This window comes from Parasteatoda tepidariorum, chromosome 6 (genome assembly GCF_982258835.1).
Source record: "Parasteatoda tepidariorum strain Cologne lab strain chromosome 6, Ptep-v5.0, whole genome shotgun sequence".
Lineage (NCBI taxonomy): Eukaryota > Metazoa > Arthropoda > Arachnida > Araneae > Theridiidae > Parasteatoda > Parasteatoda tepidariorum.
The window spans coordinates 6,776,839-6,802,981 of NC_141760.1; the positions used below are offsets into that span (position 1 = coordinate 6,776,839).

The 26,143-nt window shown below is 27.4% G+C and overlaps 1 protein-coding gene across 1 annotated transcript; it reads left to right on the plus strand.

The window, feature by feature from the left end:
* The first annotated feature begins 7,408 nt into the window (after nt 1-7,408).
* On the plus strand, nt 7,409-25,576 carry LOC107452895 (phosphatidylinositol transfer protein alpha isoform). Its single transcript, XM_016069518.4, has 11 exons — nt 7,409-7,851; nt 8,069-8,099; nt 10,734-10,897; nt 10,984-11,075; nt 12,825-12,832; nt 12,916-12,993; nt 17,054-17,134; nt 18,151-18,228; nt 21,145-21,240; nt 23,195-23,317; nt 25,441-25,576. Exons 1-11 carry the CDS (start codon nt 7,835-7,837, stop codon nt 25,483-25,485), a joined length of 813 nt encoding a protein of 270 aa, XP_015925004.3. The 5' UTR covers nt 7,409-7,834; the 3' UTR covers nt 25,486-25,576.
* The last annotated feature ends 567 nt before the right edge of the window (nt 25,577-26,143 follow it).

Below are 26,143 nucleotides of genomic sequence, written 5' to 3' on the forward strand. Positions count from 1 at the left end.
CCTAGATATCTTAAGTCAGTATTATTCTGTAGCGAATTGATCCGTTAAAAACTGATCTACCATGCTCCCTAATTTCCCTTTTTGAAAGCTATCTATGGAAATCAACATTCAGCGTTATCAATGACGTTAAAAACTATAATGCTCTTCACTCGAATCTTTTTATTATAATTTTAACATTAGCTAAGTGTATTTACTTATTATAAGCTCATTATAACTACAATTTCATCCGCTCGCCTCTCAATGAGGTACTCGCCTGCTAATAAATCCCAGCGATGGCTGGTCGATACGAATTTCGCATCCGGTTCGCACTCGCCGCAGAGCTGACGTAAAATATCATAAGTGATAGACGGATCATGAGTTAAATCCCAGTTACCATCAGGCTAACCGTGGGAGGTTTTCGGGATTTTCCTATCCATATAACGCAAATGCTGGTTAATTCCATCAAAAAGTCCTCCACTAAGGTAAATTTCTCCCAATACGTGATCTAGGAGTTTTTCTGGATTGGGCTCAAAATTACAGGACTACAGAGTAGTCGTATACTCAAAATTGGGTCGGCTGTTCAACGACAGTTACAAAATAAAACAAAATTTCATCCGCTATTGTGAATTGCAGTTAAAACTTTATTTTAGCTGCATATCTTCCTCAGATATTTCCTTTAAGGTTTGAAATAAATGTTAACGCAAGAATAATTTTTTTATTTCCAATGCCCCCCTGTGTTAACATTTCGTCAATTCAGGCATTTTCAGGCCAGATTTGTTGGCCACTCTTTCAGGGGCATCTGATTAGGTGGACCAACATTGCTCCCACAGTAAGGACAGATAGTACAGAGAATGACAGAACACCCATGCCTTGCCCAAGATTCGAACTCAGAACCTTTCTGATGCGAGGCCAGTTCCCTGACCCCTACGCAGTCCGATCGGCAACTAAGAATAATAAGGTCATTTGTTTTGTCAATTGACACAAAAAAATTTTTCTCTTATGAAATTTATTTAATTTTCTTCAGAGTTTCAATATAACAAACATCAACGTAGATTTTGTGCATTTTTCATTCATCCGGCTCAACATGTTCAATGAGTCTTACTAAAAACTGGCATAATATAGAATTATTCAGTTTTTTTAGAGAAATATTTGCTGGCTCAAAAACATCCTATAATTCTTCGTCAAATGATTTCCTTGGTTCCGTGGATAAGCTACATTACTAGTTAAACGTTGGCATGCTTGATTTTTTATTTCAGGAAGTTGAACAGGCTTTTATATATGTTTCTAAACAACAGAAAATCGATTTTCAGTTGAAATTTTTGCTTCACGTAGTTAAATAAAATTATTCCGTCTGTTGAAAAATCGTTTTCACGGAATTCAGAAACGAAATTCCGTAAACATGCTTCAAGAATGTTCAAATGTTTCAAGAGGAAAAAAATAATCCCACTTTCGTAAAAAGTGCCCTTAAAGAATAAAAAAGTTAAAAAATGTAAAAAAAATGCACATGTCATCAAAATACGGGCCATACTAATAACCAAATGCAATTGACAGCATTTTGACGCCTCGAGTTCACCACTCTTTTTATGAATTTTATATAATCATATTCATTTTTTTTCAAGTTTTTTTTTTTCGTGCTGAAGGTGACTACACATTTCTCACAATTTATCTTAGTTGTTGCACTAGAGCTGCACAATGGACTATTAGCGACGGTCTGGGAAACATCCCTGAGAATGATCCGAGGACATGCCATCACAATTTTGATTCTCTTCAGAGGGGATGGCACCCCTGCTTCGATAACCCGACGACCTGCACGCGAAGCCGAGCACTTTACGGTAGAACAGTTTAACGAGAACCAATACCGCACATCCTCGGTCCCTACGCAGGCTGATCCAAGTGGTCACCCACCAGCACACTGACCGCAGCCAGTGATGCTTGACTTCGGTGATCTGCTGGGAACCGTGTCTTAACGATCAGTTCACTGCGGGACTATAATTAATTTTAATTTCATCACAAAGAATTACTATTGTAATTTTATTATGGCACTTGACCTCACAACAAACAGAATGCGTTGCCTTTTTTACTTTATCTAAATCTGCAAAAAGAAGGAATGCGGCTGCGATTTTCCAATACAGCGGCCTTGTTCAGCATTTTTTTTTTTAATTAAAAAGAAAAAAAAACTTGATTTTTGACATTGTTTTAGTTCAGGTTACAAATTTTGAAAGATATAAAATAATCTATTATAATTGAGACCAACTACAGTTAAGATTTTAATCTCCAAAAAAAAAAAATGAGAGAGTCTTTAAAGGTCGCTGGATTCTAAATTAGCTTCCCGGCTTTACTCTTTGTAGTGGTATGCACGTACTCAACAGCAATTTCTGTTGAATATCAACAAAATGCGACTGCAAAGGTTAAAATAATTAGATATATTGGTTGTCAATGTCCTTTCAAATCAAATTTAACTGATCAAAAATAAAAATGAAAGGATAACCTGTGATGTAGATAGCTACGTAAATATAATACCTACCTCTCAAATTATTTTTCATATCTCACTGATAAACAAACAATAGAAATTTAATTCCTTTTGAGATAAATGGGAAATATTAAAAGGCCAAAACAAGACTAAATTAAATGAATTAACTTTTTTCATTACGATGGGTCCAAATAAAACACAGTTCATTTTTTAAAAAAATGGCTTTAATATCAGTGTCATTAATCAGTTTAATTAAGTGTCATTAGTGGTGAGTAATTTCTTTTATTTTAAAGCATGTGAAAATTTTTTCACAAATATAAAATTTGAAAAAAAAAAGTATCTATATTTGTTTCATTATCTTACAATGATTTTGCAGAAATATGTAGGGGAGAGTTGGATAAAACGGGATAGTCGGACAAAACGGGATACGTCGCCTAGGGACCAGACTATTGCAGCTATCTAGTGGATAACGACAGAAACGTGTTATTCGACCGTGATTATATCATTCTCGGTGCGTCCCACCTCGAGATCACTATTTGATAGAAAGTTGTAGGTCTCAGAACTTTTTAACTCTATTTTTTTGCCATTTTCTACATTTACGTGCGTTGTTTTTTACATTGTACAGCCTACATATATTGGAATAAAATTCCGGTGAATATTAAATTTAATTAACCATTTATTTACCAATATTTTTATGTTCAGTCTATCTAATTTTCTTTTCACATTTAGGCAGCAGCCATGTTTGTTTCAAAAAATGTCGGAGTCGGACAAAACGGGACACTTGTGAGTTGGATAAAACGGGATAGAGTTTTTTATGTCCCGTTTTATCCACCTATTTATTTGTTGGATTATTACATTTTAAAATAGCCATATATTAATGTAGGCCTAGGCTTTTTAAACAACTTACTTATATTAGCTATATATATTTTTGAAAAATTTAGTCTCTTTATATAGTAATGCAAAATTTGCTTATTAACGCTCATTATTAAGCATTTTATTTTCGACTCCAGGATTTCACATCTTTCTTTAGAACTAATTGTAATGTATTTATCTGATGAACACTTGAGCTTTTTTATATATAAACAATATTATTTATATATTTGCATTATTTATAATTTTATATTTATATATATGCAAAAAATTAAACATTGTAAGCCCTATCCCGTTTTATCCAACCCAGGTATGCTAAAACGGGATATGTAAGAGTTTGGAAATGAGTTTTTTTTCTCTATTTCACAGTCATTAAAATTAGTTTAAAATATGTTTTTTGTGTGCTTCAATAAATGTTGTAGCTACAAAAAAAAATAATGTATGGTTTTCCTTAACAGATATTCCGTAGTAAATAAAAACAATAATGGTATCCCGTTTTATCCAACTCTCCCCTATATATCTTTCCCTTTTTAAGTATTTAACCCATTTTGGGTCTATCGTCCTTTTAGAAGAACAACTCGTTTTCTTTTCCTTTTTTTTTAATCAGAAAGGGGGAACAAAGTGATAACGTAAGTGTTTCATTAGAAGAATTTATTTTGCAGAATCAAGATAATTCCTCCTACCATAATTTATACATTTGTACAAAGTAATTTGCTTGTCTGTGTACCGAATTGTGGGTGAAATATAGGCTCTGAAAATACGATATTCAACAAGACACTGAATGAATGCAATTGCAAACAAATTACGAAGCTTGATTTGTGATTTTTTTTAATTATAATTTTTATTCAGAGATATTTCAAAAATGGGATTTTCGCAATGGTTCAGCAGAAGACATTGTTTAGCGAATCAGTTTTGCCAAATATTTTAAAGATAACACTAGTGATGTTTGCTTGCTTGTAGTTCTAGTTATAAGAGTTGTTTATAGCACGTTCTGTAATACTTAATTATTTTTTATTCGTTATACCATGTTATCTGAATGATCAACGTGGTCGTTGTAGCATGGGCAGACTGCGTGACCCAATTATTATTTCTTAGTTCCCCTGAAACCATGTGTTTATTTTATTTATAGTTATGCTTTTAAAACGTGTTACTATAAAACTAAGTAATTTAAAATCAACGGTAATTGAAATAAAAAAGTAAGTTTTGTACATCAAAGTCAAATTAATGAAGAAATGAAACTAATTAGTTGGGGGGGGGTGGAAGTAAAAAAAAACAATACTATTATTGACGCCAACGATAATTAATTTTGGTAAGAGTTACTAATTGAAGTAAAATAATAAACTATGTACAAAAATGCAAAATTAATAGAGATAAGATGCTAATTTGTCAAATACAGAGTAAGAAATCGGCAGACTTCTATTAGGGCCAATGATGCTTAATTAATTCAGGTAATAGGTACTAATTGAGATCGAAAAATTAGCTATGTAATAAAAAAAATTAACGAAGAAAATGTGCTCATTCGTTATGAGGAACCGTAAAAAATCCGCATACTATTATTGACAATAATGATGCTTAGTTTTGGGCACTTCTGCATCATGGTAATTAGTGCAGCCTTAATTGGTACCAAATATACTCTTATGTAAGCACAAAGTATTTTATTAATAATATTTATACCGATTACAGCTGCAATAATGCTGTGCATTTTTATGATAGATTTTTTACGTCCCCTTCGAAAATATAAGTACATGAAAAAGTAGCTTAATTGTGATAAATTTTGAGTATCATGATTTGCTTCGAGCAACAACATTATACCAGATGATACTGAACACAGTTAGTCTGTATTTTGTTGGGATGAACTACTAAATACGAGTTTTGTTTAATCTAGTAACGTAAAAACTATCGAGTGGGGTAACAAATAATAAACAAAAAAACATTGGAATTATTTTAGCTTTCTTATTTGTGTCGGTATTTGTCTTACCGTTTTGTGCAAGATTTTGTATTGTTGTTCAGTAATGATTTATTGATGCTTATTCTTTTCATCTCTTCTAAAGAGCGGGTATTTAGCTAGTACTATATTAATAATATAAAAATTTATATTTGGATCTGAAGTCAAAGCACAGTGCTTTTTTATAGCTAAAGTGGTAGGTAACAGGAATAAATATCCACTTCATATAGCACCACTTTTTTCATTTGAATGTTTTCCTTACATTGCTTTTTAATGGCTGGGCATAAATGAGTTAATATGAACAATAACAGGAAATATACGTGCACCAAAAAATGTAAAAAGTAGCGATCAATAAAAGGCTATTAAAAGAGTTCAAATTCTGTTTAACCTGCTGGCAAAGTTTTTTTCAGTTTATTGTTATAAGTGAATAAACAAAAGATTTTTGTTAAACACGTTCGTTGCCAGCCGAGTTCAGATGATTATACTATTGTTATGTATACGTGCATGCATACTCATACATAAATGTATGTACAAACTAACTGTTTTCATAATGTATGTAACAGTTATTTATAAACAAACTGTTTTCTAAAAACAAAAAGTGGGCCCACTCTCATGCCTATGCCACCGAAATTAGTTGTTAAAGAAAAATAATGTATATTCCATCAGAAAGTAAGTGGAAATTAATCATAAATATTTTAGCCCCCCCCCACCGAATCGTTACTTAATAAAAAAAATTAGGGTAAGAAAATACGTTGTTCAAGTACTTAAGAAGTGTCGAATGAGGCGAATCACCACAGGCGACCACCTCTTGTTACGCCACCTAAACAATCGTTTAGGAAACAATTTGATTCCAAAAGACTGGCAATGGAATGTAAAAGAACACTACGTACTGTTTACATTACACAACTACCTGCCTCAAAACGAATATTGAATTTAATTTCATGTGGCAGTAGTAAAGACTGGGTTAGAGAAAAAAATTGTGTATAGGTGTTCAAACAAATTTGTTATTGTTGTGCTCAGAAATGTGTTAAGACAGTCGCAGGCAGATCTTGTTACAGACACCGGACTAATATGTTTTTTACAGCTAAGATTCAAAATCTGCGCGAATAGGCAGCGAACTGAAATGACAGAGAAGCTGAAGATGACTTTTATTTTTTTTAATTTTTTTCTACTACGATTGAATAATAATAATAATGATGTTCATAATTTGAAATTTACTTGCTTAACTTAGAGTTTCTGTTTATTTTTATTGCTTATACTTAGCCATTGTTTACTTTATGACAAATTGTCTTAAAATTCAAATCTTGAAAACGGAATTGAAATATTGATAACAGAATTGATGGTTTCAGAAAACGATGTCAGTGTGTGGGTGGGTGACCACTTGGATCAGTCTGCGAAGAGACCGAGAGTGAGGGGTATTAATCCTCGTTAAATTGTTCTACCGTAAAGTGCTCGACTTCGTCGGACTACCGAAGTGGGAGAGCCATCTCCCATGCAGAGGATCAAAAATGTGATGTCATGGCTTCGGATCATCCTCTGGGATATTTCCTATACCGTCGCTTGTAGCCCATTGTGCAGCTCTAGTGCGACGTAAATAAACTACAGCTACCACAGTCATTTGATATCAAAATTAGCTGAGCTAACATACGTGTAAAAAAATCGGTAAATAGTTTGGCAAAAATTGGCGATCGAAATGGGCTGCAGATGGCGTAAAGCAGAACTCTCCGCCTATGGCAATCCTTTGCATGCCTTCCTCATTAGCATGTGGAGAGTCATAGAGGAAGGAAGTTCATTAGTTTATCTCTTGATTTTCATGTAGATTGAAATCTTTTAAGTTGGAAAACTATATGGAACTGAAAGCTACATTAAACATAGTTCTAAAGAAAAGCATCTCGGAAATTTTAAGCATTATTTTTATTAAATAAAAAGGGAAAATATCGTAGTACACTTCTATATAACTGAAAAGAGGAGGAGAGGGAAGGAAGAAGGGCCAAAGGCATGAAACCAGTCGCTTCCCAGATGGCGTATTCGAGCGTTGCGATTGCCAATAACGCATCTGTATTACTAAACTGGATAAATTTTATCAGTAAGAATGTTAGTTCAGTGAGTGTCCCCAAATGTTTAAGGACAAATGGTTTCTAACCATCGTTGTAAATCTTAAGGAGGATATTTCAGAACCTTACTCAACAAAAGTATTTTTTATAATTAAAATTAATGATGAATTATAAAAGAAAAGTGCAGAAGACATTAAGGGTGTTACCGGTTTTCAAAAAAATGATGACTATTATATTACACCTTTTCAACTTTTAAGTCTGGAATTTTCATATCTGACTTTTAAGCATGGTTTTACAGACTTTTGGAACCTTTTACGAACGACAAAAAGTTTCAGTTCTTGTACAAATAACTTTGAATGTATTTATTAAAGCACCCAATTATCAACAAATTGCTGCTTTGGCTTTCCGCTCCTTCCTTTTCTTTTCATTCTGCTCTCTTTAAACACTCGGCTCAAATTTAAAGAGGCTGATCATCGATATTTATAATTTCGGTGTTTGTTTAAACACTGTTTCACTATGCTGATAAAGGAATAGTAAGTATTAATATTAAATTTCTTCTGTGGAATGAATTTATTGGTAGATTTTTAGTTCATTTAAACTTCTTTATCCATGAATAAGGAAAATATCGACATTAAGACAATATTTTTAATTTCTTCCTCTTAATTAACATTACATTACTTAAACATGATATTAATGAATGAAACACTTTTCATTGATTATTTAATGATGATGTGTCATTTTATTTTTTAGCAGGGTAGTTCTTCCTATTACAGTTGAAGAGGTGAGATAATTTTAGTTCGTTGTGTTTTGCTGCAATCGTAATAATGAATTTTTGTCTCTTTATTAATAAATTACAATTTTGTATCTTTAAAATTATAATTTATTTCATATGCCTTATATTTTCGTGTTATTTCTGGTTCTTTTATGTATGTTTACGTTAAAATTTAATATTTTCTATTGAAGATTTTCTAATGTCTGCCTAATAAGTGCAAAATTAAAATGTAAATAAATGGACATCTTGAAATTTAACTAATATTATTAAATGTAAGCCAAGAAAAGATTGCTAAGGTTTTTGACTCAATAGTAAAATATTTCATGTCCTGTCTAAAACTTTTCTGTCAACTCAACAAAAACATTTTTGTCCATTACTACATTGTTTTAAATTTTAAAAAATACTGAAATTGTAAGAAACTGTAAATATGAAATTATAAATAAAATACGAAATTAACAACTTTAAATTAAATTTCAATGTGATTTCTCGACTTTTACGCAGATTTAATAAAATTAAAAACTAATCAAAAAATAGTTTACCCATTTCCTTAAACTGTCTAGAATCAAATATAGTTGTGTAATGCCAGAAAGTTAAGAAATCAGTTATGTAAATTATAATGAAATGTGGATATTTTGTCTTCAAAATTTATTTAATAAAGAACAACTGCAATTTTATCATTTCTGTTTAAATATAAATATAATTAGGTATTTTCGAGTGAACTATACTACTAAACAGTTAAGGTAATTACTAACCATTTGGTGTATTATTATGAAATGTGGCATTCTTGTTTTTAAAATATATTTAATAAACAATTATTAAAAATAGTTGACTTTTTTTTTGTCTTAAATTACTTAATTCTGGATATTGCCATGTAGTTTTGTGTGAACAATACTTAGCACAAAAGGATATGGCAAAAAACTATAACAAGTGAAAATTAAAAGTTGATAATTAAACTGTTAATTTTTATTTGAAATCTCTTCTTGTAAATACATTACTAAGCCAAACAAACCAATACAAAGTTTCTAGTTTCATAGGTATTATTATAGTTTACAAATTTTTCAGTTTGGGAGCATTAGAAATTGTAAAGTTTTTTTCGTAATTAACACGTAAAAGTACAGTATACTCTCGATATCTTAAAGTTGAAGGGACGCTAAAAATTTTTTTAGATAACAAGTTCAGAACTAAATATGTTCTGAAAAGTAGAAAAATATATTCTAAGATTGTACTCTAAAAAGTAGAATCATGAAACATAAAAATAAGTACTAATAAATATGTATGTAATGATAGTTGACTATAAGTCTTAATTCAGTAATGATAATTTAATTTTTAAAAATAAGATAAAAATAATTATGAAATAAATAGAAAATAATTGGTTTACAATAAACTTATTGTGACTTTTCTGAAAAAAATATTCTATTTCATAATATATTAGACATAAAAAGGTTTTGAGTAGAAACTCTTTGACGCAGAAATTCAAATTAACACTGTGTGGATATGTAATGCCAAGAGGGAAAATATTTTTTTGTTGACATAACAAGGTTTTCGAGATATAAAGAGTATATTGTATTACTTAAACTTTTATTTCTAGCCTCATTCACTATATAATTCTTAATATTGATTAATACCTCTTCAAAAGTAAAATATTTGTCATTTAATGTTCCATAATTTAGTTTAATGTCTAGAAGAGAAAAAAGAAAGATAAATTTTTAAACTGAATTCTTTTTTTTGAATTTATGATGTTTTTTGGGTAGGAAAAAGGTCAAGACTTTGAATTCTTGTCAGGTGAATTTGGCATTACAAGTTTAAATATGCATGCCGCTAGAAAAAATTAATTTCATCTAAATTATTATTACTTAAGAAATTGTTCACGAAATTGTCTTTTTAACAAACTTCAAAACAGCAAAAACATTTTTGCAGTGCGCAAAATAAATAAGTTTAAGAAAAAATACAGAGATAAACATATTTTACTGTGTATAAAAAAAATGGGATTTTTTTCAAAAACCAGTAGAGCATACAGTTTCTCCACGTACTCTCTCCACTACACCTCTGCAACTTATGAAATATTATGGAGTAATTCTATGTTTTATGGGTTATATATTAATGTAATTAAAAAATACTACACATTGTATTTCAGCTGATATAGAATTTATATTTAGTATCTGAAGAAATTTTTATCAAATTTACTCTTATTTGTAAATAATTTTAAAGAAAAAATTACTACTGATTGAAAATTATAAATATTGCTAAAATGATTTCTGTCTCCTGCTTTTATATTCTGTTTGATTAGTAAAAATTTTTATTTTGACTTGTTTATCAAAAAAATTTTATATAAATCAAATGTTTGACAGAATAAAATCATATTCTGATGTATTTTAATTTTTCTGGACATTACAAATATTATTTGAATATTCTACTCAATATTAATTAATAGTAACTTAATTTAAATTTTATTCATAAATAGTGTGAATATTTTACTAAAAATTATATCGTAATGAATTTTATTAATTATATAAAAAAAAGGCACTGTAATTATGATTGATTTTTAATTATGAGTCAAAGTTTTTTATATGAATCATGATTTAAATATAACTGTATTCTACATCAAATTATTCCTTCTTGAAAGAATTTATATTATATTTATAGTACCAAGTAGGACAATTATACTCTGTAGCTGAAGTTAGCAAAAATGAAACAGGAGGTGGTGAAGGGGTTGAAGTTAGAAAAAATGAACCTTTTGAAAACTTTCCTTTACTGGGAGGCAAATATTCTAGTGGTCAATACACTTACAAAGTGTATCATCTAGCAAGGTAATAAGTATGGATAGATTAAAAAAGTATTAAATTATTATTATTCAATTGAATTTCTTGTTTTAATTTTTTTTTTTTTTTTTTAGTCGTGTTCCTGGTTATATTCGATTATTAGCTCCAAGGGGAGCTTTAGAAGTTCACGAAGAAGCTTGGAATGCTTATCCTTACTGTCGCACTGGTAAAAACTTTAAGTTAAAATTTATAAAAATGTGCATTGTTTTCAATTTTAAAGAAGTGTATATCTTAAGCCAGTGTTTCCCAAACTTACGACTTTTGTGTACCCTTTCTAAATTTTTTGTAATGTTGTGTACCACTAATAAAAATGTATGAATGTATTTTTTACTTTAAAAAAATACACGAGTTAAAAATCACAACTGGCTGTTGACGCCACTAATTATTAATTGTTAATTCTGCAAAAAATAGCCAATAGAAAAATGCGTAATCGTAAATTCTCATGGCTAACTTTGTTTTTAAATAAAATTTTTTGAAATTTTCGTTGGTTGCAAGATATTTTGCATAAGAACGCGTACCCCAGCTAAACTGTTCCCGTACCCCTGGGGATACGCATACCACACTTTGGGAAGCGCTGTCTTAAACCATTATTGCTCATAGTTCCAATTTAGGGATTGTTGTAAAATTGCATCATAAAACTTTAGGGACCATTTTTCCACATATCGTCTATTTCCAAACATACGCTTATCCGTGTATAAGCCTAAGAATATTTGTTTTATATAGAAATTCACACCAAAATTCAAAACTGGTGTATAAGTCAATGTAAAAAAAGGTATGCTACACTTGAAATTAATTCTCCAAACATTTCAGCTGCGCAGCGTTGATTGTCGGCAGTGAAGGTGTACTAAGTCTAGACATTCCGATGACTGAACAAAAATTTGCTGAGCCTTGCGGAGAATCTGATTCTAATGCGAAATTAATTGAATTTTAGTGTGCTTTTTTTTTTATCTTTTGTGTATTCTTATTCACATAAACATAAGGCTGAAAGTTTAAAAAATAATAGTATTTCTTTCAAATTGTCCTTTTTATGTGTTTCTTTTGCAATTTCTGCATTTAGGCATTTCATTTGCATCCATTTCATGTCTTGTATGTAACTTTTGTGATATTTACTGATTATTGCTAATGCTCGACAAAGTACTTCAGTTGTCCTGGAATTTTTTGAAGTTGGTACATCTGATTGTACGCTATCCCCTCTAAAGCTTTCAAAAAATTTCTAATAATTCTTGGCTTATGTTCAGAAATATATGGTAAGTGATTTTAAAGAGTGATTTTGAATTTTTTTCATTTAAGTTTTTCAATTTTATAATGATAGCCCATATTGAGTGTTTATTATACAGCTTTAGACCATATTGCAATATTTGTACCTGTTCATGCTAACTACAATCACTAACGTGCATCTACTCTGTTCTTGTACTTACCGTAACATTTTTAAAATATGAGATTTTCACAGTGTGTAGAAAAATGTGTTTGATTTATTTTACTTTTTATTAATTAATATGGATTCATCAATTATTTAACAATACAAATGTTGTTTTTTTTTGCAAACTTTTTTTTAATCATTCATACATTTAGATTTGATAGTTTTTCACAATTTCACGTTAAGTTTCAAATTTTTTTTTTTACTTTTTCAAATTATTTATAGAAGATATTTTTTAGTAATTTTTCACTTTATTTCATGACATCAAATATTTAAGTATCAAATTATATTGAAAAATTCTGATTAAAAAAAAGTTTATTAATTACAGTACATTGAAAGTACATTGATTATATAGCTGATAAATATTTGTTACTGTTCTTTTAACTGCTCGTTGTAATAGCAATAATTTGTCATAAGATTTCAAATATTTATTTTTTATGTTTGAAAAAATGTACTAATTTTAACTTTTGTTTCATGTGCTGTAAATTTTGGATGCAGTTATAACAGTAAGAATTTTTTTTAAAAATTAAATTAAAAATAACTCACAAAATATAGAATATTAAAAAATAAATGGAATGCTCTGTTCTAGAATCCAGGTTATATGAAGGATGCTTTCTTTATAAGTATTGAAACGATGCATTGTCCGGATAGGGGAGATCAAGAAAATGTGAGTTTCATGAATCAAGTAAAAAACTAGAAATTTTACTATTTGTTGTCTCATTTTTTTTTAAAAAACAAAATATCCTGTCTATTGGCATATTTTGTAAGAAATATGAATTAGTCCATTCTTAATAATCTTTCAAGTCTAATAAAACTTTAAAAAATGTAACAGAGTTATTAAATTAGTCTGTTATTTCAGTCCAATTTAAAGCCTAAATATTATGTTTTTCTGTATTGATGGTTGTTTGATATTATAGTTTTTATTTTGTTGCCTAATTAAGTGTTTTTTAACCATTTAAATCCTTAATAATTTTTATTTTCTCAAATGTTAACTTTTGTCTTAATTTCTGTTATGGATGGTAATTTAGTGTTGTCAAGCTTTTGTTTTGTGTTTGTTTTAAATGTTATATTTCACCAAATTTTTTTGTTTCTTATCATATAGGAAATTTTTTTAAAAATTAAATTGATATTAAATTCTATATTAGGTTTTGGCTACATTTTAAATATGAAACTGACACTTAATCTCTTGTTTTCCTATTAAAATAATTCACCTTAATTTAAAGAGTTAATTGTTTAAATTTTTATCTAAATAGAGAATTCTTTAAAAATCTGTAATATTTAAATGTAAACTCAAAATCTACTTGTTTTTTTTTCTATTTAATTTTCCAAATTGCTTAATAATAATTATTTACAAATAATTTAAGTCTTTTATCACAAGGGAATATGAAGTTAAGCTGCATTTTCTATCTGTTCATTTTTTTGAACAGCATAAATTTGTCATGTTACTGTATTTGTAGTTTCGGATATTTGACAAAATGCATAAAAAACGAACATAATGGGGCCCAAACTTATGACCGCTCTTTAGACAAACTATTGAAACCATATTTTTTTTCTGATTGCAGCTATCCTAATATTTTGAGAAACAAAAATCCAAATTTGTTGAAAAAAAGGTATGTTTATTCCGAGAAAGTATGTTTTTGTGTCTCTGCACATATTTAAGCACATATATAAGTAGGACTGGGCGATATTAGAAATTATATATCGTGATATATCGTCAGTTTTGCATCGCGATATAGCGATGAATCGCGATATAGTATTTTTGAATTTCATTTACTTTAAGGCACAGAAAGTCAGATTTCTATCAAGACTTCATACGCATATTGATTTAAATCAATTTATAAATTTAAAAATATATATGTTTTGCTAAAGAAAGATATTAAATAAATTGACTAAGATGTACAAATCTTACTTAAAATATTTATTGAAAAAATGTGTGTAGATACAGAATGAAATATTTGTACTTCTTTATCGTTTATAAGGTATAAGTAGTCTTAATTTAAGTTAACCCCTAAAACAGCCTTAATGAAAAAAAATATTGTTATTAAACAAAAGCTGATTTTGAAATTTCAAAATATATTTTAATTAAAATAAAAGTTAGATTGACGAAAAGCTGAAGTTTAAAATTAAAAATGTTCGAATTTTAAACTAAAAAGTAAACATAAGAATTGTAATAATTTCTTAAAATTTTCGTTCTCTGAAAGATTTCTCAGTTTAAAAATAAAAAGGGAATTTTATAAAGATATCTAGCTGAAATTATTGAAAGAAAATTTAAAAAATTAGAAAAAAAGTTTGTTAAGAAATTTATTATACACTTAAAACAAAGTGTTAAAAATATTTTTTTTTTTTAAAAAAAAAGAAACTTTTTTTAACAAATCAATATTTGCTTGTACTATTATGCGTAAATAATTACCGAATTATTAAGTTCGATCGTAATGTTCAAATTCTTAATGAAGAAGTAAACACAAGTTTTGTTATATTTTCTAAAAATGATCACGCAAATAACAAAAGATTTCTTAGTTTAAAAATAAAAAAATAAATAAAAGTGAAATTTATCAATATATTTACCTAACAGCATAGGAACAAAATTTAAAAAATAAGTTCATTAAAAAATTATTTGTATGCTTAAAATAAAGAGCTAAATAAATTTTAGAAAAAAAATGCTTCTTAAACACTATTTTTATTATTATTTCATATAAATAATTAAATTAAATTAAATAATGAACGAACGAAAAACAAAGTAAGGCAAAGTTTCTTAATTAAATTCTTAAAAATAAAAACAAAAGAATTGTGATATTCGGTAATATATTTAGCTAATTAACTAATAATATAAAACGAAAATTAAAAAAAAATAATGATTTTACTCTCTAATAAAACGAAGTAGTAATTGATAAAAAAAGAAAAAAGAAATGAATAAAATTCGCAAGCTTTTCAAATTCTTTTGAACAAATAAAGTTTATTGACTTATGTCCAAAAAATAAGTTTTGTTTTAACTTTATTTCTAAAAATAAAAACAACTCAAGATTTATAAATTTAAAATCAGTAATAGAAGCCCATTAAATTATTAGAAGTTTTATCCGAAAGGTTTTTAATAAATTAAAAGAAAGTAAAAAAATAACCTAACAAATTTATTTACTTTGTAATTTAATTCCTTATGGGTGCCTTAAATTAGATTTCCGATAATTTTCACATTTAAAAATATAAAAAAAGTTTTGTCCGAAAATAAATAAAAAACTTACCTAATTAATGAAGAAACTTTTCTTTATAAATTCTTTTCAATAATAGATTGCGTTCAGAACAACGTTACGACGGCGATCACGAAGTTAATCCCATTGAAAATAATCTACAAGAAACGATTTCAAATCGCGAAGGTGCGAAAACGAACATGTGATATAACGATATAAGGTCTCAAAAGTGATTCTGATTCTACCGCTCATCAGTCAAGGCCGTCTCAACATAACGAAACAATATCGTCTTCCACAGCGCGAGTTGGCATCGGAACGTAAGAGAAAGTCCTTGCGTGTATCGCTATATCGTTATATCGTCTTCTTCACCCGACGGCTTAAATCAGATTTCTGATGCATCGCTTGGAATGAAAGTTGCTGTATCGGTTTGCCGATATAGGCGTTAAATCGATATGTCGCGATATATCGATTTATAGCCCAGTCCTATATATAAGGTTTGACTCCTAAATCATTAGGATTGCAATTTAGCACTTGAAAATCCTATCTATCATTCAAAAGTTATAAAGGTGTCTTTATTTGTATTTTGCACCGTCCATCAATTTTTAATCTAATTTGTCTTAATGTACCATAATAATATTCAAAAGATCAGAATTTAAAAGAGAACCATTTCTAAATTTTTTCACTTAAAAAATTGTTTGCTAAAAAACTATCTTTTTTTCTCTTTTATAACAAATTATCAAATGTGATTTGATTATTCTACAAACTTCAACCAAGCTAATGATCTTACAAACAACAGATTTTTATTTATTTATTCACTTATTTATTATTATTATTATTTTTTCTTAATAAGCAATAACAAGGAACTGTGTGCAACAGGGAAAAACTCTGTATACAATTTTTTTAGAGTTGCAATTCAAGTTCTTTTGTTACCTAATAAAATACATATATATGCCGTCCTCTCCTCCTAATGTGTACATGAAGAACCTAAAATTGCTAATATATTCCTGAATAAAAAGAAAGTGTGAATTCTTAAGAAATATAAAAAGATTTTAACAAAATTGAGAATAAATTAAAAGTGCACGGCAAAGTTACTTTTTAATGTTATGGAAAGAGCAGTGAGGACTACTTACTGTGATTTTGTACTATTTAACAAATTGAATCAGGTGTAGTAATATCTCTGAGTAGAATTTTTAGATCAAACTTTTTTTATTATTGTTTCAATATCAGTACTTTACTAGTTTTAATATCTGCCAATTAACAGCCCATTGAAACATTTTTTTTATGGCTTAGAATTTTTTTTAAAAATGCTCTCCTGAACATTTTAAAAATGTGGGTTATTATATTACCTCAACCTCTTGTAATTATATTAGAGTTCTACTGGTTTTGTATGCAATAAGGAGTCAGGTATGTTTTTGCTTTAATTTAAGATTGTGATTTGGATAGTCTAATATTCTTTAAAAAGTGAAAAATATTCTCTACTACCATTTTATTTATCCAAGTTTTTTGTGAAATAAAAAGTAAATTGCCAATTTCTTTGTTTTTTAGGCACATGAATTACCGCCAGAAAAACTAAAAATGAGAGAGGTTCAATTTATTGACATAGGAAATGACCAAGTTCCCTCTAAGGTAATATAGCTGTAGTATTCTTTTTGATTTCAGATTGCTATTTCATTTTATATCTTATCAAAAATAAAATGTAAAAATTTTTTTTCTATAAAAGATTGTTGTACATAAGATTTGTAGTAAAAATGGCCATATGTTTTTTTTTTCTTTTTCAACTTTGTTTTTCTTTAGTTTGATGCACAATAGTTTCATTATTTAAGCAAATTTATTGCTTTAAAATGGGTTATTTAAATCTAATCATTATTCCTAAATTCTTCTACTCTGTCAGATAATTGCCATGTAAGAGCCTATTACATTATATTTAATAAATATAGCTTAAAAAAAAAGATGAAATCTATTAATCATTCTTAAACTTTTCAACACTCCATCACTGAAAATTACTTAAGAAAACTAACTTCATTTTTAACAAAATTAGCTAAATTTTTGAGTGTGCTTACCTAATTGAGTAAAAAATTTCTTTTTCTTCCATGTAAATTGCTTTGATTGTCAAACAAAAAATATATTAAGATTTGTAACTTTAACTAAATTTAAAGTGAAACTTTTAATTATTTATATTTCTTAAACTCAAGGTAAATAGATTTAAATAACCTAGTAAAAAGACTCTAGATAAGTCTATTTAATATGCATAATTATCTTCTTTTTTTTCATATTTAGCTATTAAACATTTTAAATAGTCATTAAATTGTTAAACCATAATAAATATGGATATTAAAAAAAAGTAATAATTAAGTTCAGTAACAATCCATGAATTGTGAGACCAAATATCCAAATGAAACAACTTAGATTGTACATTGAGAATTTCATTATATTCAAGATTCTCTATAGTTTTTATTCCAATTTTTGTAAGTGGGGTTTAACTGTAATTTTGTTTGTGATTATCCCTGTTTTTATCGCAATTGAGTAAAGAATTGAAGTGCATTTCTAAATTTGGTAAACCAATCTATTTGATTATATCTTTTTATCATTTATCTATTTTGATATTTTTTGCTGTTCTAACATAGTATTCTGATTGCAATTAGGACTATAAGGAATCTGAAGATCCTAGTAAATTCAAAAGCCAAAAGACAGGAAGAGGTCCACTTACTGGTAACTGGAAAGTAAGAAAGCTTTCATTTCTTTAATTTTTTAATATATTATTTATTTTGAGTGTTTCAGTATTCTACATTCATCTTGCTCTTTGTTTTTGTCTATTATTTATTGCATTATCTTATTCATCTTTAGTATGTAGATATCAGTAATTTTTGGAGTACATAAATACCTTTTGCAAATCTGTATTTATTTTTTCTAATTTTCTTTGTATTATAAAAGCATAGTCCATTTAGACCAATTTTTATGTTACAATTGAGCATACCTGTATAATATACACGAACGCTGTTCGCTGAAAAATTGTCACCATTACAGAAAATTTTTTTCTCGCCTTATTGAAGAAAATAAGTCTGTCACTTCAAAGATAGTTTGTCTTTTTGAGATTCCCGAGAAAAAAAATTATACTTTTTTCTACCAATGCAAATGCGATTTAAAATTAAATTTGCATGATTTAAAATCATGCTTAGCGATTTTTATTTACAATATTTAAGATTGCGCATCGTATTTTGTATATTCTGATTTTATATCAAATATCACAATTCATATTCAGGTGATTTAAAAGCCCCTATTAAAATTCTCTTTCAAGTGACTTGAAAAGTATACATCGGAATTCATATTCACGTGATTTTGAAATGAAATATAGATATCTGTATTCACTATTTTAAAATCAAACATCCATATTCATAATAATGTTATTTTAAAATCAAATATCGAACTTCGTGATCATGTGATTCGAAAATCAAACATCGAAATTCGTACTAACGCTATTTTGAAATTAAACACCGAATTCATATTCACTCGCTTTTAAAATCCAATATCAAAATTCTCATTAACGCAATTTTAAAATCAAACATCGAGATTCGTATTAACACGTTTTTAGAATGTAAAGTTTCGTATTCACATGTTTTAAAAATCGCACATTTCGATTCACAATCTCACAATTTAAATAAAGTATCAATATTTAATATCATCAAATATAAAGTATAAAAATATCATCAATATTTTTATTTAAACCTTGGTTACATTCTATGGATAAATGCTTTCTACATACTTTTTTCTTGCTTAAATTTCAGGTATTTTTTTTTTCAATAATTGAAAAAGTGTTTTGGCATATAACATTTTTCATTTTCTATTTTAAACTTTCTCGGTTTTTTACCAAATTCATCACTGGTATGAAACGTTACAGAATTTTATAAAAATTGAACATTTTTAAAAAATCTGTAATTTTTGATTGAATTTCACCAAAATAAGGTGACGATGAAAGGGTTGAAACTAGTTACATAAATAAATCAATGCGTGCAGAAAGTTTTTTAATTGAGATTTTGTGTTCACTGGAAGTTTTTTCATTTTATGCAAGTCTACTGCTGAGCAATGTATGTATTTTTACATAGTTGTTCTGCCATGCTCTAATAATACTTCTTGTTACCTTTTAATAAAGGCCACAGTTCTTGTATAAAAGATTGCATGCAAAACATGAAAACAAACTTTCTTTTACATATATTTAAATAATTGAAATAAAGATGAAACCTTTTGAGTACCAAGATTAAACCCAAGACATCTCAAATTTTCAAAGTTTTTACTTAATTAATTTTCTCATAAATTGTCTTGTTTTAGGTCAAGATTATTTTTTCTATTTGTCTTATTTTTGTTATCAGTTAATATTTTTTAAATTATTAATTTTTTTCAGATCTTAAAATAAACTGATATTTTATTCAAAATGTATTGCTTGCCTGCCGAGGCAACATAAAAGCAGTGAAGATAATGCAAAGAAAATTATCTTAGAAGTGTATTTAATAAAATATGTGAATTTCTAGAACGGGCAACAGAGTAAAGATATTTAATGCAGTTTTTGCATATAATAAAGCTAATTAACATTTTGTGCTACATTTTATTGTTTTTATTAAGAAATTTGTAAAATATATAATAGCAATCCAAAATTTTATGGTATAGTAAAAGAAGTGCATTGTAAAATACATTTAAATTTATTAATTTGCTGAAATGTTTTTGAGAGGGTTTAATATTCCATTTCCTGTGTCAGTATTAGTGAAGCGAACTTAAATTTGATCTCTACGCACTCTATGAACACAGCATCCACTTAGTCATTAGTTTCCTTTGGTGCAAGAAAGCCTTCAGCTGAGAATTTGAGGAAAAAGAAAAGAGTTAATTTTTATCAACTTACAAAATCAAAAGCATAAAGATGACGAAATATAATTTTAAATGTAATATTATTACTGGTAAATCCCATTAAATAAGAGATGTATAATTTGTAGGTAAATACCATTATAACTTTTATTGATTTATTCTGACCACTACCAAAGATATCTGGATCTTTTTTGGTAATCCCTATCCACCATAATTAATCGTTAAGACACTATCGAGATTTTGATTTATAGTTAGTAATAAATATTTTTAAAAACCAGTGTTTGCTAAGCGCATGCAACAGTTTTTATAGAGCTCCATCTAGCAAACTTTTTAGAAAGTTTTTTTTCCTAATAGATTTTGCAGTACACAGACTAAATTAATGAATGGAAACTAGTAGAATTTGTATAACATCACTGGAGAAAAATACTTTTTTGTAGCAATCAAATATGTTTTTAACTGTTATTTTTTTAAATGTTTATTGTAAGGAAGAATATTATTAATAAGATTTTATAGTGAGTGTTTTTCAATGTGGAACCTTGCAAATTTTTTTTTTTTTTTTTTTTTTTGTCATTTCTGTAAATTATTTTTTTTTTAGAAATGGTAGCAAAACCTTATTTTATAAAGTTATTAATATTTTCAATAATCTGTTTGCATAAGAAAAGTTTTATTTTAATGAAATTGTTCTAATACTTGTAAAATATTGAACAGCATATAATTAAGATTTTGTAATGCATCATGTGAAAAGACGTATGCGACTCTGCATTTAAAAAAAATCATTTTTTTAGGAAAGTGTAAATCCTGTTATGACAGCTTATAAGTTAGTAACTGTAGAATTTAAATGGCTTGGACTTCAAACAAGAGTAGAGCAGTTTATTCAAAGGGTAAAACGTTTTTTTATAACATTATCATTCTATATCATACCATTCTATATCATTGTTATAACATCATCTCTTATCTATAAACAATGAAATAACATGCAATATCTATAAGCAATGAAATTTTACTAAAATTTTTGAACATATGCTTATATTATTTTGGGTGCATTTGATTTCTTTATAGAATTGTTAATTTACTTTATATAAATAATTGTTCATTTTTGTTTCCAACTAATTTAATATTATAGTTTATTTTAAATTTACCTTCTGACATTATTTTTGTAGAATTTAGCAATACTTTTCTAAGAACCAGAAATATGTGACTAATTCAGGCAGACTTTGAAAATTTAATTTTCTGGTCACAGTTATGCTTTTTGAAATGTGCTGTGTGAATTTGAGTTTATGTTGTTCCTTTAGCTTTACCTTATTTATTGAAACTCATTATCATATTAGCTGTATCAAGCAAATTTTTTTTCTTTTAGAAAAAGCCTAGGAATCAAAGTTGTGCAAATTCTTTACTGGTCACCTCTTTTAAAGATATATATGTATATATTTCTAGTTTTCAAAATTGTTTTCTAGAAATAGCTTTAAGCGTGTTTTATTGGCTAAAAGTTTTTTGGCATTAATAAAAAAAATAACTTGATAAAGTGGCAAAGTATATCATTTTTCTAAAAAGTTAATTATTTCAGAAAATATTAAGTTATTTGTAATTTTGCTTATAATCGATACTTTGAATTGTTTAAGATTATTTTTAGAAGTAAGAAAAAAATTGAGCATACCTGTACGTAGTAATCTACTTTTATTTATAATCGAAATAAACTAAATGCACAATATAACTTTAATATATACTTCAAAAAATAATAATGTTATGTATGGATCTTTGTAATGATAATTTTTAAATTATTTAAAAAGATTTCCATAAATACTTGTTGCCAGATCCACAAGATAAATAACAAATTTCAAAGCATCTCTAACTGACAGAATCTGTCATATGCGAGCAAATCTATCTCATATATGACCCTATTTACATTGTCAGGAAAACAAGCAAGCAGACTCTATCGTGTTTAAGGGGTATTCACACTGGATGATAAAAGATCACATATGCAAATTCAGAGATGCAAAACAAAAACTTGTTTGGCAAATTTTTTGCCAATAAATATGTTTCACAAATAAGGTTCGCTCATCTGAATTCACATAAATGAATTTTTCACATCCAATGTAAATGGTCCCTTACACTTTTATGGCTGGCCAAAGTCTATAGAAAATTTGTGATGTTTCAATAGGAGAAAGTAATTTTGGCAGATTATCCAAAGGGACGATTCCTGTGTTTTTTTAACAGGTAATCTGTAGATTATTCGCAGGAAATTACAGTACTTTTTCCACGCTAACTTTTGAGACAAATACTCCCATTGGACATTCGTGTTGAAAGTCAAAGAACTTTAAAAAATCTTCAAATTAAGGCTGTTATTTTAGACTTGGAACTTCAAAATCTACTTGTGTCAACACTGAACCGTGAAAGTATGTATTTCTGTGTATACAAACTAATGGATAGTTTCTAAAAAAAATCAACATGTATCTTTGCCAAAACTAGACAAGTATGAAATTTGTGGGAAAAAGAGCCTTAAATATAACAGAAATAATATCAATTCCCTGATCCATGGTTACTGATTCAACTTTTATGCAAAGTGGCTCTAAACTTTAAAGCTTGTACCTGTATAATTGAATGCAGAATTAGTTATGTGTACTGTAAATTGTTTTAAAAAATGTGATTTAGTCCTAATGGGAATATCTGAAATTCTCTGAGTGAATACTTTAGTACTCACTCAGTAGTTCATGTAAAATTTTCATTATTTTTAAAGTTCTATTGAATTTTTTTTCTTTCATGTTGGTTCTGAACCACTTTATCCTTATGGATTTTCTTTTCATTCAACTCCTCCTCCCCCCCCCCCCCCTCTTTCAGACTGAACAGAGGCTGTTCTTAAAGTTCCATAGAGAAGTATTTTGTTGGATAGATCAATGGTATGGCTTAACAATGGCTGATATTCGAAGGATGGAAGATGAGACAAAAAGAGAGCTACAAGCTGTAAGTATTTTATTTTAAAGCAAAACAATGAATGTATTTTTCAAAATATTTCTTTTGCTTTTAGAGTTTTTAAAATATAAGCTATGATTTCCAATTATTAGGGCAAGCTCAGCAACCCTAAGCAGTTTCACTTAGCTTAATATGTGAACGACATAAATTTTACTTCATTGCTAACATTGTTCTTTTGTTTATCTCAATTTTAAAAGTCTTGTTTTTAGCATAATTAAAAATAAAACTTAATATTTTAAAACATTCAGAAAATTGTTTTCCTACAATTAACATGAATGACCTTTTCAGCTTTCTATTAATCACATTCTTTTAGTGGACACACATTCTTTTAGTTTTGTTACCTTCTGATTTTTTTTAATATATTGTTTATAATAACATTTACTTTTCTTGCTTTTTATCACATAAGATCATTTTAGTTTGATTATAAAATGCAATGGGACCTTGCTTGCTTATGTATTATTAGACCCGAAGTTCGAAGTTTTATTTTGAGAATTAATTTTCTTTTTAAGAAACCTTGTTTTAAGATGTTAGATTAAACTTATTAATAAAATGAGGTTAATAATAATCTTATATATTGACAGAAAAAAGTGCAATAAAATGTGATTGAACACATATTTAATGTGGTCAATGACCTTGCATAAAAAGACATTTGGAAGAGAAAAAAATTTTTTTTTTCTATTTTTGAAGTCAAATCTTCAATTTAAAATATTAGTAAAAAAAAAGTGAAATTTTAGCACTTTTGAGAATTTGTTAAAATTGCTAAAATTTGAAATGTGCTTACTTAAACAATAAATTACCTAAAATAAGATTAAACATTCAAACTGTTGCCTAATGCCTAATAAAATTATCTAATATTAAATTTTATATGATATTTGCTTAATTTTAAAAAAAGATTATAATTTCTTATTTATATCTAAAGGCTTCATTTGAGACAACCTCGCTTATTTATTAAAAAATGGAAATCATTTTATCTCTCGTTTTCATGTTCATGCAAGTCATTTCTATCTTATTTTAAAACTAGTTTACATTCAGCTTATTTCTGCTGCCTAACAGAAGGAACTAGAAATCTAACAAAAAATAATATTGATTAGACTTAAATGTAATATCTTAAACAAAAGTCATTATATTAAAGCAAACTAAAGGTATAATACTTTCTTTCTAATGAATGTCAAACATGTACACTTCAATTAAAATTGAATAAAGTATATTTGTTTATTTCCTTTCCTACTTTGAATGATATTCACTAAAAATGAGGCTTTTTTTATTCTGTAAAGGTATTCAAATTGTAAGCACAGCGAAATCCTGATGAATAAATCAGTTGCTTCTTTGTTTCACTGCCATACCTGGTGGAGAATTTTATTTGAACTAGTTTTGACACTCAGGAATATTAAAAACAAACAATTGATCATGCCCAGGAAGTTCAAAATGATTTGTAGTTAAGCTAAAAGTACCTTAGCCTTAAAACTATATTACTCTTTTAATTAAATAATAATTGTTTGTTAGTTTGTAAAATTTTTTGACTAAATGTTTCTTCATTAAACATCATTTTGTCTTAAGGAATAAAATATTTAAAATTTTTTTCTTATTCTTACTATTGTAATCACTAAAGCGAATCTCATAGATTATTCTATATTCAAACTTCATTTTCTTCAGATTTTTCTCTTGAAAGTTGCTTACTATGACAAAATATTTAAGGATCCAATTATTTTCAAAACTTACCATTGAAATGAAAAAAAAAAGTGTTTAAATAAGCCTAACTTTTTTTTTATTGCTGATAAAGCTCTTGATTTTTAATTTTTGTTTACTATTTTCTTCTGCCCTACAATTTTCCTCAAATATTGTAATACAAATTGCTAAAATCAGAACAGCCATAGTTCTTTAGTGCAAAACTACATACTCTTATTTTCTTCAATACTTCAACACTCTTCAAGTTAACTTAATAAGAAGCGGAAAAGTCCTAATAAATTATATTTAGGATTAACAGAGACCACATGATTCAATTTTAAGTATTTATTTTAACCAGTTAATGTATGTTTCTCAAATGCAATGTTATAAAAATTTTTATGTATGTATAGTTTTTTTTTGCTTAAAATTTATATATGTTTTATTTGCAGCAAATAGCACAAGGAGAAATCAGAGGAACACTTGCTGATGAATAAATAAATTAGTACATTCAAAATCAATGTTTTATAAAGTCTTTTGTATCATGAATTTATAGCAAATTTTTCAATAAATAATTTTATTCTCATGGGTTTCATATTGTTAAAAAAAAAAAAAAAAAAACTCCTTTTTGCAATGATCTGTATTGATCTGCTTATCAAATGTTAAGTTTATCGCATATTTTCTTTTTGTAACTACTGTGTTTATACAAATGTTTTAATATCTTTTTATTAATAAATCTGCTATTCATTATTTATTAAATGCTATATTATTTTTAAAGAATTGTTATTAACTATGTTGTCAATTTTTTCTGCAAGGGTTTATTTCAACTTTATACAAAATAGATTTGCAATAATTACTTTATATGAAAAAAAAAGCCCTAAATTCTTTAAGCCAAAGAATTTAATAAAATTTTTATTACTCATAAGTACTTTAGTAATTTGTCTTTATTTACCAAAAAATAATGTATTTCCAAAAAAGTTTTCATAACAATGCACTTTGCAATACAATATAAAATAACTGTCTTGTGATTTTTTAATCAATTAAAATTATCCATTTTATCTTATTTCATTTAGTTGAATAATGCAATAAACGTTTAATATGTGTTATAATCACAATGCTCATTCCTGAAGGAAGTCGTAGGTCATTTCTGCTATT